Genomic DNA, 15,535 nt, shown 5'->3' with positions numbered 1-15,535 from the left:
ACAGTTTCACCTAAAAGGATACTAAAGGAAAATATTAAGTCGAACAAAAAAGATTTTTCTTCTACAATAATGAATTCTTAATTTGTAGCGAGAACAAAGCTTTTAGTAAGCAAGATAATTGAAAATTGGAGTGGCGCTACGTATTTTGGGCTGCGTTACGTCTCATCTGACCTGACCACTGGCTAATTCACAAAAAAAGTGGCAGAGCGGGAGATCGTGTGGGGATTACGTCAGCTCGTCCGTTTTGGCATGGCGATCCAAATTGAGGCGCAACAGGGGACTTTGGTGGTGCCAATTTATTCTGCAATGAAGTCATATGTATTGGCACTCAGAAAATGGTGATAGAGTTCGAGTGAATAATCTATATCGATATAACTCAGCTTAATATTTTCCGTTGGCAACTTGAAAGTGAATATTTTATTTTACAAGCTTCTTGTAGCCTATTGCATCAATAATGCACCATTCTGCTGTGGTTTAGAGTTTTGTAAAAGGCATTAACCAATAATAATAGTGCTGTAAACCAATAACTTGGGGTTGTTTGATGCTTTCATTTTGCCATGTGTGTTTCATTGTTTCTCACACTGCGAGTCTTTGTTACTGCGTTTCAGTTGCCGCGTGAGAATGCACTTGCAATATCGGATAGCACATGCTTCTTGAATGTCGCCGTTCTTTCCAGAGAGAGGAGCCTAACGATTGGTTTGTAGGTGCACTAGTGGATTATTGTGGTACTTTCTAGAATTTACATTGTCACCACAAGAATAGTATCTAGAAAATTCAGTGAAGCTACTATAAATGTGGCCAGGTGTTTGACGACCACTGAGTGCACTTGCCTGATGCACTGATGATATTGCCTTGCTTAGTAACTCAGTGGACCAATTGCAATGCATGCTCACTGACCTGGAGAGGCAAAGCAGAAGAGTGGTTCTAAAAATTGATCTGTAGATAACTAAAGTAATGTTCAACAGTCTCGGAAGATAACAGCAGTTTACGATAGGTAGCGAGGCGCTGGAAGTGGTAAGAGAATACATCTTCTTAGGGCAGGTAGTGACCACAGATTGGGATCATGAGACTGAAATAATCAGAAGAATAAGAATGGGCTGGGGTACGTTTGGCAGGCATTCTCAGATCATGAACAGCAGGTTGCCATTATCCCTCAAGAGAAAAGTGTATAATAGCTGTGTCTTACCAGTACTCGCCTACGGGGCAGAAACCTGGAGGCTTATGAAAAGGGTTCTACTTAAATTGAGGACGACGCAACGAGCTATGGAAAGAAGAATGATGGGTGTAATGTTAAGGGATAAGAAAAGAGCAGATTGGGTGAGGGAACAAAGGCGAGTTAATGACATCTTAGTTAAAATCAAGAAAAAGAAATGGGCATCGGCAGGACATGTAATGAGGAGGGAAGATAACCGATGGTCATTAAGGGTTACGGACTGGATTTGAAAGGAAGGGAAGCGTAGCAGGGGGCGGCAGAAAGTTAGGTGGGCGGATTAGATTAAGAAGTTTGCCGGGACGACATGGCCACAATTAGTACATGACCAGGGTAGTTGGAGAAGTACGAGAGAAGCCTTTGCCCTGCAGTGGTCGTAACCAGGCTGATGATGATGATGAGTGCACTTGCTGTTATAGCCAGTGTCAAGCTGTTTTGTTTTACTTTCTATGTGGGCACAAGTTTACCCAACAAACTTAAGTCTTCACCACTGCTTGCCTGTCAACTGTCAACAAGAGTGTTGTCATTGATGCACCAAAACTTGATGCAATTATGCTTCATTCCATACTCATAGAAAGTGTTATCTGTGAAGCTTCACAAGAATGCAGGAGTCTGCAAGTTGTGAAACCAAACTTTTCATGTGGCACGCTGATCAATGGCTTTATGCTAAACTTTACCGAGACTTGTTTCAATACAGTCTCCTGTGGTGTACATCCCGTATCCAAGATTTGGAGTTATGGTCCACAAAGCTCTCAGGTTTAAAGGCAGTAGTAAGAAGGTAAGCATTGGCATGGTAACATTAAGCAAGGGATATCAAAAGCTACATGGTGCATAGGTAGAGAAGAACCAAATTGATGTCAAATGAAAGTTGGTTGGAAATAAAGTTGGAATGAAAGTTGGAAAGTGAAATCTGCAAGAATGTGCAATCATGTGCTTATTATACACAGCAAGGAGCTAAAATTAAAACATATGATGACTTTTGCAAGTGTTGACTTTTGGCCTTGTTGGTACATCTTTTCTAGTGCATAGTGTAGAAATTTAGGAAAACAATGGACAGAACAGCACTTATGCATGTCCCCTCTACTGTCTATTGCTTTTTTCTGCTGCTAAACACCAGAAAAAATATAGAATGACATTAAAGTTGTGCTCTGATTAATGGTTTTCTGGGAGTGGACTTCGAAGTCTTGCAACTCTTGTCCTATGGTAGACAGAGCAGTTAGGTTGCCCTTATTAAATTTCTTTGATCATGTAGAAGTCGTTAATAGCCTGTTAGCAAAATTCGAGGAAATCATTTGGACAAAATTTTGCAGAAAGTGAAGTAAAAGAATAAGGCATATAACCAAAAGATTAGAACCAAATGACACACGAAAATAGACCTCATATTCAAAGTAAGCATATAAAATTGGATATTTCTACTAGTCTTTCAGCATAACTAGAAGGGTAAAGGTTCTTAGTGCAATGGTGCATGTCACCTTATAACATTGCAAATAAATTCTGTGGGAGACCGCAAGGTGAGGAATGTTCATAAAATGCGCATTGTCATCCGCTCAACTGTATAGCATGAGGCTACAGAGGAAAGCCATACGGTTTTCCCAGGAAGAATGCTTCAAAACTGAAGAAACATTTGTTCTGATCCGGTGATCGAACCTGGGACCAACAGCCTTTCTGGGTTAACTCGCATGACAGAGCGACTGCCCCTGAAAGGTGTTAGTCCTGAGGTTGATTGCTGTACCAGGGCGAATTTTTATTCAGCTACGAAGCCTTCTAGAATTCTTAGAGACTCAGAAACCCACATGGGTTTCCTCTGTAGTTTAGTGCTACAGCTTGGTGGATAATAATTTTCCCTTTCATGCTACCTCCTAGTCCCACAGAGGAATTCACTTATAATCATCAATGAAAAGTTTAGTCAAAACAGTGGGGCAGACCCTGGCACGAAGAGAGCCATATGAGAGAGTGCAGTCGTATGCACAAAATTGGCATGTGAAGTGGCACTTCATTTTCAATGCCAGCCTCCAATGTGCGTCAAGAAGACTTTGCTCAAGGAAGGGAGCATGCATAGAGTGCTTGGCATGCAGGCATCTTCGTTTGGGGCGGCGTAGGCTAGATAAGTCATATTAATGAAGCCAAGCTGAGAGAAGGCATCAAGCAGCTCTGATAACACCTAGTGTAATTAATATCTCCGGCACGTCATTTGTGGTGTCCATCAGGGTGCTCTTCCTGTGTCCTTCCTATTTTAGTGTTGTTGTCTTCTACACTGATTCAAAGAATGTGATTTGTGATTGGCTAATATCGTTACATCATTGGTTGATTTCAGGAAGTACTAATAAGCATAGAACCCAAGAAGCACGGTGCAGGGAATCAAGACTCGTATTTTAATATCTTTGGAAGGAAACAAGATGTGTAAAATCATCTTAACTGTTCGTTTTAATGGCAGATGTGCATAACTTCTGTTCCAACTGCTCTCCTAGATTTATGCAAATGAATGTAGTTGATTTGTAAAGATGTTGCTGTGCTAGAATGCTTGCATATCAGCTGTGGTTATGATTGAACTAAGATTTGAATTTCGGCTTCCGAGTGCTTCAGGGCTTTTCAGTAACGTGAAATAACTCATGTCATGGTTATTTTTTCTTTATTTGTGTTGATATATTTAGGCTATGCACTGCATTGGTTTGAAGAGTCCTAAAAACAAAATTTAAACCTAAATGTTCAGTGTTACTGTTGTAACTGTAATTGAAACCAACCAAATTTCCTGCATTTTCTTGGAAAGTGCACCAATCAACACTACTGAGCCGTGCTGTTGTGCAGGACAACATTGACAGGAACGGTTTCAACAGAATACCTGCAACTATTCTCAAGCTGTGCGAAGCTGCACTACAGTGGTATGTAGATCCACTTGATCAGACTCTGGAAGCTTTCGTGTAGCTGTGATGGAAGGACAGCTCTGATAACTATTGAACTGCAATGTAAGCAGCCTTACATTTCTCTCTGTCTACTGGTACACCTATTTTGTTGAACTTGTAGAAAAACATAGAAAAAAATTTGAGAGTGACAAGAAATCACGTCAAAATCAAAAAGCAAGCTAAGTTTGGCAAGTTTGTACACGTTCATGAATATAAAAATGCAGATCCAACATACACTTGGAATGTTGTGTTTGCCCATTTTGTTCCTGCGTCATTGCTGGAAACTGGTGCACACACATGCTCTCACACACTGATGCTACGAAATGCAGTACAAGCAGTGATCAAGTCAGCTGATTGGCGCTGGCTCGGGAAAAGTACGTGTGATTGTGGCCTAATGGTTAGAGCATTGGGCTACTCTTCTGGAAGACCGATGTTCAATTCCCACCATCAGGTACCTAATTCAATTATATTTTTTAAAGTATGAGCTATTCAGCAAAGTAGCAGGACCCACCACGCGTGGTCAGGAAAGTTCCGGATGGGTTGCAAAGAAAGCTTCGCTGTAGAAAAACGAGCCTGGAAAAAGTATGAGGACAAAGAAAACGACAGGATGAAGCACTGTCCTCTTGTCTTTCCTGCTGTACATTTCTTATGCTTGGTCTTTTTCCTATTGATGATTGAAACTGAATTGGGTAGTCTTAAAGAGCTGCTGTTGCGACATCATTATTGAGGCTGAGGCTTCTATGTGCCAACACTTTGAGACGGTGTCTTCCACAATTCTAAGCACTCTTTTGTCACATGATTCTCTCAAGTTGGAAAAAAAAAAGAAAGACGATTGCTTTTTAATGGTCTCTCAACAGGCCCTACTGAAAATTACAATTGACAGTGGAAGTTGCAAACGCACTGTTAAGGGAGCATATTACCAAAGTAGTTTCATAATTATTAGAGATAAGAGAACTGTTGCCAGGAATAAAGGCTCCCAATAATAAGATTTCCAGCTGAACCTTTCATATAGTGGTGGTTTAGACAGTGAACATGTTCTGAGGAAGCCAAACTCCGTGCCCAGAAACATTCTTTTGAATTGGGAATTAACCCTGGTTAAACTCGAAGGAGGTGGAAACTAGCGCTTCTGCTGCTTGGACGCAGACTCAAATGACCTAGCTTGACGCTTACAAGCAGCCTCCAGTGCGCAATCTTCATCGGAAGGCTTGCGCTCGATGCCGACTCTCGCATCTGCACTTGCCAACGTTCTACGAAGACAGACACCGGTCGCATTCTCCACTTTTGCATGGGCATGTTGTCGTTGGTTACAGTCGCGTCACTGCTGTCGACGCCTCTTCTTGTACCCGGCATCTTCTTCGGTCGTGCGCACAATGCTTGGTCTTCTCGTTTTTGTTGCATCTGTTGCAATGGTCTACCTCTGAAATGCACAATGCCATTCTTAGACTCTGCGGTGGCTGCTGTGGCGCACATCCCAGTGTTCTCCTGCCACAACTGGTGCACTGCAGGGTAGATGACACCAGACGCAGCCAGCAGCAACGGTGCAACCCGCTCTGCAGGTGTGACGCGTGCTGAAATGACGTCCTTTCTTCTGTGCTATGTGAAATCACATTACCCCTACTCGGTGCTCGCGCCACCATCTTTTTTGTTCACTTTACGGACGTTAGCCAGCCCAGATACCCCCCTACGAGACCATGCATATGGCTCATTCCAGGTCCGTTAGATAACCAGCTTTGCTGTGAAATTATACAACTACCGGCCCTACAGTTCTGCTATGATTGCTTCAATAATATTTACTATGCTCACTTATAACCAGTTTATTTAAAGCAAAATTTTGGCTTAGCTGAAGCAGTTGGCCCAATGCTGTAAAACCACACACACAAACCATAAGCAGTAACTGAACTGCCTCCACCCTACAAGCTTTCTAGAAAGATTTGGGTGAGTCCTTGAAACTCTGCCTCTGCTTCCAACATCAATCATCTGTTGTTTGCATGATTTAGGACACCAATATTGCTGTGCACAAGTGCCTAGTCCCATGATGTTTTTTCACATCTTGCTTCAAGCCCTGAAAAATTACCACCGCAATAGCATTGTTCATATAAAGAACTATTCACATTTAATAGGCTCAACAATTTCTCCATTGAAGGTCTTGCATTTAAATCAATACATTAAAAACTCTTGTTAATTATTTAAGCTCTTAGTACAAGACACTTTCGGTTGATTATAGGACAATGAGCAATAAGCTGGTTGCATTCCCATAGTGCCTACCTCCATTTCTTAAGGTTTCGTGCAACCTGAAACACCCTGTATATGACACCAGAACGCAGAGTTTAGAAAATAACAGGGAAACTGAATTGTTTATTAAATGAAAATACACTTTCGTGAAACATTCTCTCATGTGACACTATTTGACATAACTTAAAAGCGAAAGCACACGTTCATGGGACATTATCTTCGCATGGCAAAAGACACACGTTCAAGAGTCTTGAAGTAGTCTTTCAGCTTTTGGCTCAGTTTCTGATGTTGGCTTTCCATCTTGGGTGAGCTCTTCAGTGCCACAAGAAGGCGGTCAAAAGTTGTGTGGGGCAACCAGACGGGAGGCAAGTTCGCATGCAATGCTGAGGTCAAACCAAAGTACTCTTTTCCTTTTCCCAGCACAGCATCAACATATTCAATCGATATGTCCGTTGCCTCTTCGAGACGTGAATATGCAATCAGAAGCCGCAAAAGCTCTGGTGCATCACGCTTCTTGTACGATTCAGTCAGCCAAGGTGGAAGCGAGTATCCATTGCACAAAAGCTTGCTTGTAATTAGGCGGTGATAACGAGTGGTTCCTGGCTCTCTCTCATGCTGTTCCAGGTAGTGACGAAGAAGGAGCCACGCCTGTCCAGGAATGTCCAGCACTGCCTTTGGATTCTCGATGATCCACTGTGGGTTGATGGCCCGAGCACTCCGGATCGTTTGAGCAGGCAAGCTCTTTATGCACTGCTGGACAACGCCCTCGAACACAGGATTCAGGTTCATGGAAAACTGCTTGCAAATACGAATGGCAATGTTGAAGTGGCCGCAGCCCACCAGAAGAAGAACAGTTTCTTCGGGAGTGAGTGGCATGCGGATGCCTTCTTGGCTAGATTCATTGAGCTGAAGCCATGCACGTACCAGACTCAGCTTGCGTCGGACGTCCTCAACTTGGATCACCTCCAATTTTCCTGGTAGTGCCTGTGGAATCTCTTCACCTGTGTTGTCACGCTTTGCTGACCTGTCTGGCTGTCTGCCAATGGGTAGAGGCATGGCAACCCACGCATCTTCAGGCTTCACAAGCAGCAGGCAGTTGACAGCAGCAAGGAGGCACAGTTCTTGTTTTTTAAGGCTCTCTGATCCGGTAGCTTCCTGTTGAAGCCGGAAGGCGTGCTCATACATTGCTGATGCAGCTCTCCGATACTTTTTCGAATTGACATGCATGCAATAGAGGACATCATAGTAATGCTGTTCTGCAACATCGGTTGCTCTTGCACGTGCCTCCAGGATGTGGACGACATCAGTTTCAACCCCTTTGAATGGGAATGTGACAAATGTCGAGAGCTGACGCCTTTCGCACAGCACAACCACTAACTGCTGCAGACAGACGTTGCGGTGTTCACCATTTGGATTCTGTATCATGGCATGATATGCTTCAGTGATGTGACCCAGCTGCAGTTGGTACTTGAACAGCAGTGACCACAACCCTGGGACACGAGGGTCATCCTTAGGCGTGCACTTCAGAGCTGCCTCAGCTAGACTGATTACACAATCAGGAGCATCTGTGAATGCATCGATTACTTTCAGAAAGTACAGGGGCAGCAAAGATAGTTCAGATGATGAGTCCATGCTTCCCGTCCTCCCAATCTGCTGCATTATGTAAGGCTCGGTGGGAACACGTTCGTATGCAAGTTTTTGATAAAGCATGCAAGCCTTGTGATACTCGTGGCACACAAGAAAGCTGGTGGCTAGGAGGTACGTTCTTGTCTCCCAGTTGTTGGAGCACCAGTCCGTTAGCAGCCGGACATACTCTTGCAGCTGGAAGTGCTGATTTAGCTCGAGCAAGGACCTCGGGAAGGTACAGTTATCTGAGAATGGCCATATCAACTCTGCTGCAATGGATATAAATGACGGAAGAATCGCTGTCCAGATTTGGCTTGGCTCAAGTTCATACTTCTCAGAGAGTTGCCGCCTCACTGCCTCTCCACCTCCATTCCTCAGAAAGACCCAAACAAGGCCATACTGTTCTGCATTCTGGCTGATGATGCCAAATCCATCAGCGCTGCTACTTATAGTCATCCCTTTGATGCCTCCTTCAAGAGCATTTGCTAAAGGCGCACCTTCTGCTTCTGTGGCCCACAGAGCTGCATAGTATGCCCGCACAAGTCTCTGTGTCTCAGGAATAAGCTTTCTGCTGATTTGGCGGTCTAAAGCATCCCTGTTATGCCCTGCAGCAACTATGAGACCTTGTAGTAGTAGCAAATTTTGGCAGAATGTGAAACGAAACTGCATCACTTGGTGCAGACATGCAGCCATGAAATCACAGCCAGTCGTACTCCCGAACAGAAGGCTCCACACACTGAAGTGGAGACCTCGAGGTGTCGTGCCTGGGTTCACTAGTGAAAGGTCCATAGAATCAATAAGCTTCTTCAGTGATGGCAGGTTAGTGTGAACTGTGTCAATAATCTTATTCACCACAATGCTGTACTCTGGGCCCAACAGGTGCGCAACCACTTTTTCAATCAGGCTTTGAAAGTCTTCCATGAAGTACAGGCCTTGTGAAAACTCAACCAGCAAGTCTGGAGTCAAACATGAATTAATCATTTTTAGGCAGGATGCAAGTGCCTGTACACCTTCATCTGCCACATCACTGCACCACTGTGGAAGTTCTTCGGAAAGTATACAGCTTTCTTGCCACTCGCATGGCCTCAGCAAGGATACGTGGTCACGCCGAATGAGGGCTGCCATCCCTGTGCTTGGGTCCACAAACAAGCCAAGTGGCTTCAGGCCAACAGCGTGATACTCTGTGCAGGCATAATAAAATTTTCCCCAGCACTGTAGGGCCAGGCTCACATAATCCTGATCACCAAGCTCAACCTCCACAACATTGGCATGAATTTCTGATTCAACAGTGCTCACAATGTCCTCTTTTAGATTACGGCGGCCATGATCAGCAGATAGCTCTCCACGCCGGCCGTATGTGCCTAATACTTTGTAAAGGGTGTTGAAGGAAAAAGCATTTTGGCCAATTATTTTCTCAAGGTAGAATTCTCGCGCATCCAGTGTGGCAGGCACGGTGATTTTCTCTGGTGGAACACTAGGCTGCAGATGGACACCAGCCCAACTGCCACTGGGACTGTCAAGCGCATCGATACACAACGTGCAGATGAGTGGCTCATCATTTTGTTGGACCCAGAGTGTCCACAGAGTAGAGTCCAACAAACAAAAGTCGACGAGGTCGTTCCCTGGGGCTCTTATGTTTGTTATTAGAACGATCTTGTAGCCACCGCCCTGAGGCTGAATAGGCTGGAATACGAAGAAGTGGTTCCCCTCTGGAAAGCACGCGTAGACGCCGAGGTACACGTCGACACCAGAGCTATCGGTCGCCTTGACCATGCACGACTGGCGGCCGCCAAGCCCCGACGCTGACTTTGAGGCCGGCCAATGGTCCAGCACAGAGCACATGGAGAGCAAGTCCTGGCTCCTGTACGACCACTGCCGGATGCGGAGATCCCTGGACAGGGCGAAGATGAAAATGTCGTCATCGGCTTGATGACACAGAAGGCTCAGCGACGCCTCGTCGCTTCGCATCGAGGCGGGAAGAATGCCACTCAGAAAGCGAGTCACGCTGGCGCTCTTTCGAATCTCCATGGTCGACACCTGGCCGCCCACTTCCTGCGGGTCGATGGACACCACGAAGAGCGTGGAAGTGTTAGTGCCGAGCACGAAGATGGCTTCGCCATTCGCTCCGAGCCAGCTGCACGAGTTGTGGGACAGTGTAGTGCCAAGTCCCGCGTGGTTCAGGACGTGGTAGTCTCGAAGCAATGTAGCCGAGGCGTCGAAGAAGACGGAGCGGATGCTGTACGCAGAGGGAAACTGGGACCCGGGGTCCGGGCTGAGTAGCCGAGGGTGTGGGAACGAGAGGCGGTGCACGCTCGCTATGGTCGCCGCGAGGACAACGAGGTTGTTCCTGGTCTCGAAGATGGACACTCCTTCCAGCAGAGGCGTGTGCTGGAAGCGCAGACGCAGCTTGTTTCCAACTAGGTCCACGTCTAACGATTCCTCAGTCAGTTCCAGAACATTGTGGTTGGTTTTCCAGTAGATAAATCGGTTCCGTGTCGCGTTGGCCCATGCCGGGTCCTCTCGGTAAGCATACCCGCCGGCTCGCTCGGTGAGTTTGATGTCCTCGAGCGTGCTCTGCGCCGCGCCCGTGTTGATGGTCAGCTCCTTCCATTTCGGCGGCGAGGTCTCGCGCAATGGAACTTCGACAAACTTGACGTATTTGTTGCCTTCAAGCATTGTGAAGGGTTTTGTTTTGAAAAGTTAAAATGTATCCAACGCGCGCGCGCTGGAAATGCCGCAGAGGCCGGCTAGGCAGGTACAGCGTGCGCTAATGCAGGCACTCAGATGGCGCGCTAGTAAACAGTCCTTGTAATAAACATGCATCTTTGTTTTAATTTACATAACGAATTTTAAGCATATAGTGTAAATTTGATTAAAAACAAAGCGTTTATTTAGGTGTAGAAAACTTAACCTTTAAACTACATACTTATTTTTCTGTACGATTGCGATGCTTGTGTGATGGCGCGTCAAGCAGCTGTTGCAGCTTGTCAATGGCGGCTGCGACGGCAAGTAGTGGCTCGGTAAGTGTCCACAAATTTCCTTTTGCTAAGCTCGTTTTATTAATCGCCCGCGATCTGAAGGGTGCTGCTCTTCCACTGAGTGATCTAAATTTTGTGTAGTGCTGTACTGGTTCTTAGTGGTTAGTAGTTTTTGGTTGGCGCGTTCTTGCTCATCGAAAGCTTTAATGAGGCCGCGAGCGTTTAAACAGCTTGTCGGGGCATGCCAGATGATTTTAGAAGATTTCTTGTTGATTTGCCATGATGTATTGATGCTAGCTTTTGTGCTCTGGCCGATGTTATCATTTTTCTTTACTCGTGTGTTCTAACTTTGCTTATTTTCTGCCATGACAGCAGAGCTCCAGCAGCAGTAGCAGCAGCAGCCAGGGACAAGAGTTCATAGTCCGGATACCAAAGTAAGTGAAGCGTCTGCGTTTGTGTTGATTGTACTGCGATAAATCATCCTTGTCGCGCAGTCGATCTCGTGACATCCTCTCTCGTTACACGTCTTGATGTCTTTTTCACGTGCAGTATTGTGCCGTTTCACCCAGGCAAACCAAGAAACGGTATCATGTCATGCGATTCAATGCTGCGCACAAACAAGACATATCCAAGTGGACGCAGGTGAGATGCATGCATGCGCGTCAACATGCTGCGGCGTATTTGACTACCGGGGTATTGTTGTGTTGTACGTAAACCAAAGTCCACGTTGGCTATCAACTGAAAGTGGAACGACCCCCTGTATGTGACGTCACACTCGGGTAGTTCTGAACGCGCGCTTTTTAAAAACTGTGTCCCTTGCGGAAAATGACAAAAGTAAATTTTTTTTTGTCGTCGTTGAGAGAGGAATAATTTTCTTTATTCTGAAAGGTATTAGGCATGTTTAAGTGCAACATATTTATGTGAAACATTTGGTCTGCAATTGGCTTATCAAGATCGCTTTAACATTGCGGAAACTTTTTTTCCCTACCTTTGTAATTAATAATTTACATTTAAGTTGAGAATAAATTTGCTTGAGTTTTATTCGAAGTGCTAGCACGTGACATCCTGCAAGCGGGTTATCACCGTGTTGGTCCTCCAACATGGTGGCCAGGATGGCATTGGTGCAAGTCATTCCTGGAGGCTTAGCTATCTATTGGAGACATAACCATGTTGTGGTATACTGGAATGGGGCAGTGTGCCGTCCGCACAGCGAAACAGTGGGAGAACTGCAGTCACTTTTGTGATAACTCCACCAGACTGGTGTGCTTAGAGCGTAAAATTTAAATATGTAGTGGGAAACTTTCCTGCATTTATAAACTAAAGCGGTGTCAAAACATGATTGAAGTAATATAACTTGCAAAAATTTAATGAAACAAGCTCTTAGGATACAGTATTGCAATAGATCAAGCTGCTTCTACACTTTATAAGCTTACACCTTTCCAATCACAGGTCAGTGTCCCTGGACGTTTTCTTAATGTATTGGTTGCGAAAGGCAAACAAATGCTCTTCTTCTCATTCTGTTTGTATGCACGGGAGGTTTTGCTATCTGCATACTTTAAATTCGTATGACGAAAGTTCGAAACACGTGAGGAGGAGACAGCCCGGAAGGAACATCTGTGCTGTGCCAGGTGGACTGCGTAAGCGCTTATTTATTTTACTTATTTTTTTTATTTATAACATACTGCAGACCATACATCGGTTCTTGAAGGAAGGTTACTCAAGCATGCAATCATATGCATCAGTCATATGCATCAGCCCGAAAAGCAGCCACCAGACTTCAGTAAAGAAAAAACGTAATGCTCGAACAAATGCCACCACCGTTATGCAGACATTTTGCTTCATAAAAGGTCGCTGAAAGCCAGGAATACAGCCAAAGTGCCCGATGTGCCCAGTCTGAACAAGCTCGGAGTGATTCTAATTGTTCTGCAGGAACCATTATACACAAGAAAGATACATTTTGAAAATACTTAGCCTGCCATGCTCATAAAAAAAATATGCGTGAATGCTGCAGGAAATACGGCAGCAAAGAGTTGGTGAGCTCTGCATGCACATGTACAGCCTCCGTGACAACTGCCTGTCTTGGAGGACCTGTGCTGCATGTATGTGGCTCCGCTTGCCGACAATGACTCCAGGCTGCAGTGACAGATGGCGCTGCAGTAGACCAGTGTGCTTCAGCACCCCAGGCCATCACCGCAGAAAGAGCCACGTTTAGGCCTCCGTACGACAGACTGCCCTATTGCAATTCAACATACATATAGACTAGTTTAAAGGCTGTGCTCCCAACTTGGCAGTCCAAAATTCGTATTAAAAAATTTCTAACAGAGAAACGATTGCATTCGGTGCCCCGATGCTGCGCATGCACATTGGCAAATTTTTGCCTGTTGCGTACTTACGCTGCCATCTAGTAGCAACATCTAGTAGAAGTAGTAGTAGTAAGGGCCACCATCCAGTAGTGGTCCATACACGGGACTGAATCTAATGGTTCAGTCCTGTGTAAAGACTGCACCTCATTGAAATTGGGGGAAAAAAAAGTGCGGCCCTTCCACGAGTCTATACGGTAGCCATGCAGTGGTTATGACAACTCTGTTACATTTAGAAACTAAAGATAATAAGAAATAAATTCCCTTTAAATGAATGGTTATGCACTTCGTTGCTGTGGAATGTTAATGCAGAAACCTACTTTTTGCATTACGTATGTGCTCTGCCTCTAGGTGTGTAAATTGTGTCAAGATAAAGATTATCACTTTCTGTAAATTAAGTGTCATGTGATAGCTACACAACAGAAAGTGCATAGGAGCTAGCAATGCTGTGTGGCACATTGCACAGTGTAAAGCACACAACCCACCTAATAAATTATTTTGTTGCAATAATAAATTTGCAATCGTGTCAAAATGTTTACACCAGTGAGTTTGAATGTACATCCACAGCTCTTTGAGAACAGAATCACAAGATTTTGTTTTCAGAGCTGCTGTTTGCATCTATGTTCCAGTATGCTCAGTGGCTATGGTGTTAGGCTGCTGAGCACGAGGTCGCGGGATCGAATCCCGGCCACGGTGGCCGCATTTGGAGGGGGGGAAATGCGAAAACACCCGTGTACTTAGATTTAGGTGCACGTTAAAGAACCCCAGGTGGTCAAAATTTCCGGAGTCCTCCACTACGGCGTGCCTCATAATCAGAAAGTGGTTTTGGCACGTAAAACCCCATATATTATATTATTATGTTCCAGTATTCCGCTAATACTAATGCTAAAGTATACATGAAATCAAGAGCTGGATGATATGCCGTTGTGTCTTGTTGAAACATGTTGTATGGACAAAACAGATACTGACCTCAAGAGATTTAGTATAGCTTATGTTGTAGCACCATAATGAGCCAAAGTGGTGACTTGCAAGCTGTTTGAAAGTGTACCACGAACAAGGCTCCCCTGTGGGAGCCAGAACATTGACGCTACTAAGCCTTCGTAGTCTGTGCTTGTTGTCTTCATTATTTACTAAAATGTACCCTCGTGATCAAAGGGAACAAATCCCCCCACCTTGTTCTCTGTTGTTTTGACTTCAGAGAGAGAGAAATAGAAGACAGGAAAGGCAGGGAGGTTAACCAGACGATGTCCGGTTTGTTACCCTGCATTGGAGGAAGGGGTATGGGGATGAAGAGAGACAGAGCACCATTCCAGAAAACTCGCAACAGTTGTTTCGTGCCAAGAAAATACTTAGTTTATGAGAAAATTGTATCTGAAAGGTCTGAATACCTTTTTCGAAATTCAAATCTCTCGCCACCCAACCGGAGGAGTGGGGACGTTGCATACGCCAACCCTTTGCTGCCGTCGGTGAATCAAATGGCGGCCGACAGACGGCGGCACCGAGCCTGGACAGAGCGGCGGATTCACCGCTGCAGCTGCTTCTTGGTCGAGTGGCGAAGACCATTCGGGCATACCGTGACATCACATGGAAGTTGAATTCACTGCTACTTATGTGCGAGTTTCATGAGCCAGCAAAACCAGTGCAGCACTACGCGATCAGGAAAGTATTGAAGTGCGAAAGCGTGGGCGGCGCAGAGTCGAGTGCAAATGAAACCTTTCCACCGCCCGTGTCTTGCCAAAGGTAATTTCAATGAGTTCTTTTTCCTAAAAATGAAATAGAACTGGGTAAGTAGCATTTTATTTCGTCTTGTAATACAATACAATGATGTTCTTTTGCAACGAGTGGTTGAGTACTAATGACAGAATTTAACTGAGGAGTACTTTCGTCATCGGGCAAGTGCTTGAATGCATGTCCCAGGGGGTTCTCTAATCATGTCCTGCATTTACCTTGATTTCTCGATTATTTAGGCTCTGTTTGCGATAATATTGACGCCTTAGAGATTCTCGAGCACTAATCTATCACTTTAGATTGGCTTAGTGTTTGCCTTTAGTGTCCCTTTAAAAAGAATTAAGAGCAACCGTTCAGTGAAGTGTTGCAGTTCTTGAAAGGTCTTTATTGGGGGGGGGGGGGGGGGAGTTAAATTTGCACATGACAGCACATGTACCGACTGAAGTGGTTTTGTCTCCTGGTTGCCAAAGATGTGCTGGAACGTGGTCCTGCTTTTGATGA

General features: G+C 44.9%; 2 protein-coding genes across 7 annotated transcripts in view; one reads left to right on the top strand and one right to left on the bottom strand.

Annotated features, from left to right (window-relative positions):
* Window positions 1-6,436: 6,436 nt before the first annotated feature.
* Nup160 (nuclear pore complex protein Nup160) lies at window positions 6,437-10,736 on the bottom strand. The gene has a single exon (XM_075672680.1). The coding sequence runs from the start codon at window positions 10,642-10,644 to the stop codon at window positions 6,556-6,558; it is 4,089 nt and encodes a 1,362-aa protein (XP_075528795.1). The 5' UTR covers window positions 10,645-10,736; the 3' UTR covers window positions 6,437-6,555.
* Window positions 10,737-10,943: 207 nt separating this feature from the next.
* LOC142560519 (general transcription factor IIF subunit 1-like) overlaps window positions 10,944-15,535 on the top strand; it is a 37,483-nt gene continuing 32,891 nt past the window's right edge. For 5 of the 6 annotated variants that reach the window (XM_075672686.1, XM_075672683.1, XM_075672685.1 and 2 more), the window contains exons 1-3: window positions 10,948-10,988; window positions 11,319-11,380; window positions 11,516-11,588. In XM_075672686.1, coding sequence (XP_075528801.1) covers window positions 10,959-10,988; window positions 11,319-11,380; window positions 11,516-11,588 — 165 coding nt within the window. In that variant the 5' untranslated portion in view covers window positions 10,948-10,958. Of the gene's footprint in view, window positions 10,989-11,318; window positions 11,381-11,515; window positions 11,589-15,535 lie in introns of all 6 variants that reach the window. The other variant, XM_075672682.1, reaches the window with a different exon arrangement.

The sequence above is a fragment of the Dermacentor variabilis genome, chromosome 10, assembly GCF_050947875.1.
Source record: "Dermacentor variabilis isolate Ectoservices chromosome 10, ASM5094787v1, whole genome shotgun sequence".
Taxonomy (NCBI): domain Eukaryota; kingdom Metazoa; phylum Arthropoda; class Arachnida; order Ixodida; family Ixodidae; genus Dermacentor; species Dermacentor variabilis.
This window is presented reverse-complemented; position numbering and strand designations above follow the sequence as displayed.

What these genes read in the sequence shown, in the direction of transcription:
- Nup160 (XM_075672680.1), bottom strand. Translation starts at nt 10,644, where the DNA reads ATGCTTGAAGGCAACAAATACGTCAAGTTTGTCGAAGTTCCATTGCGC.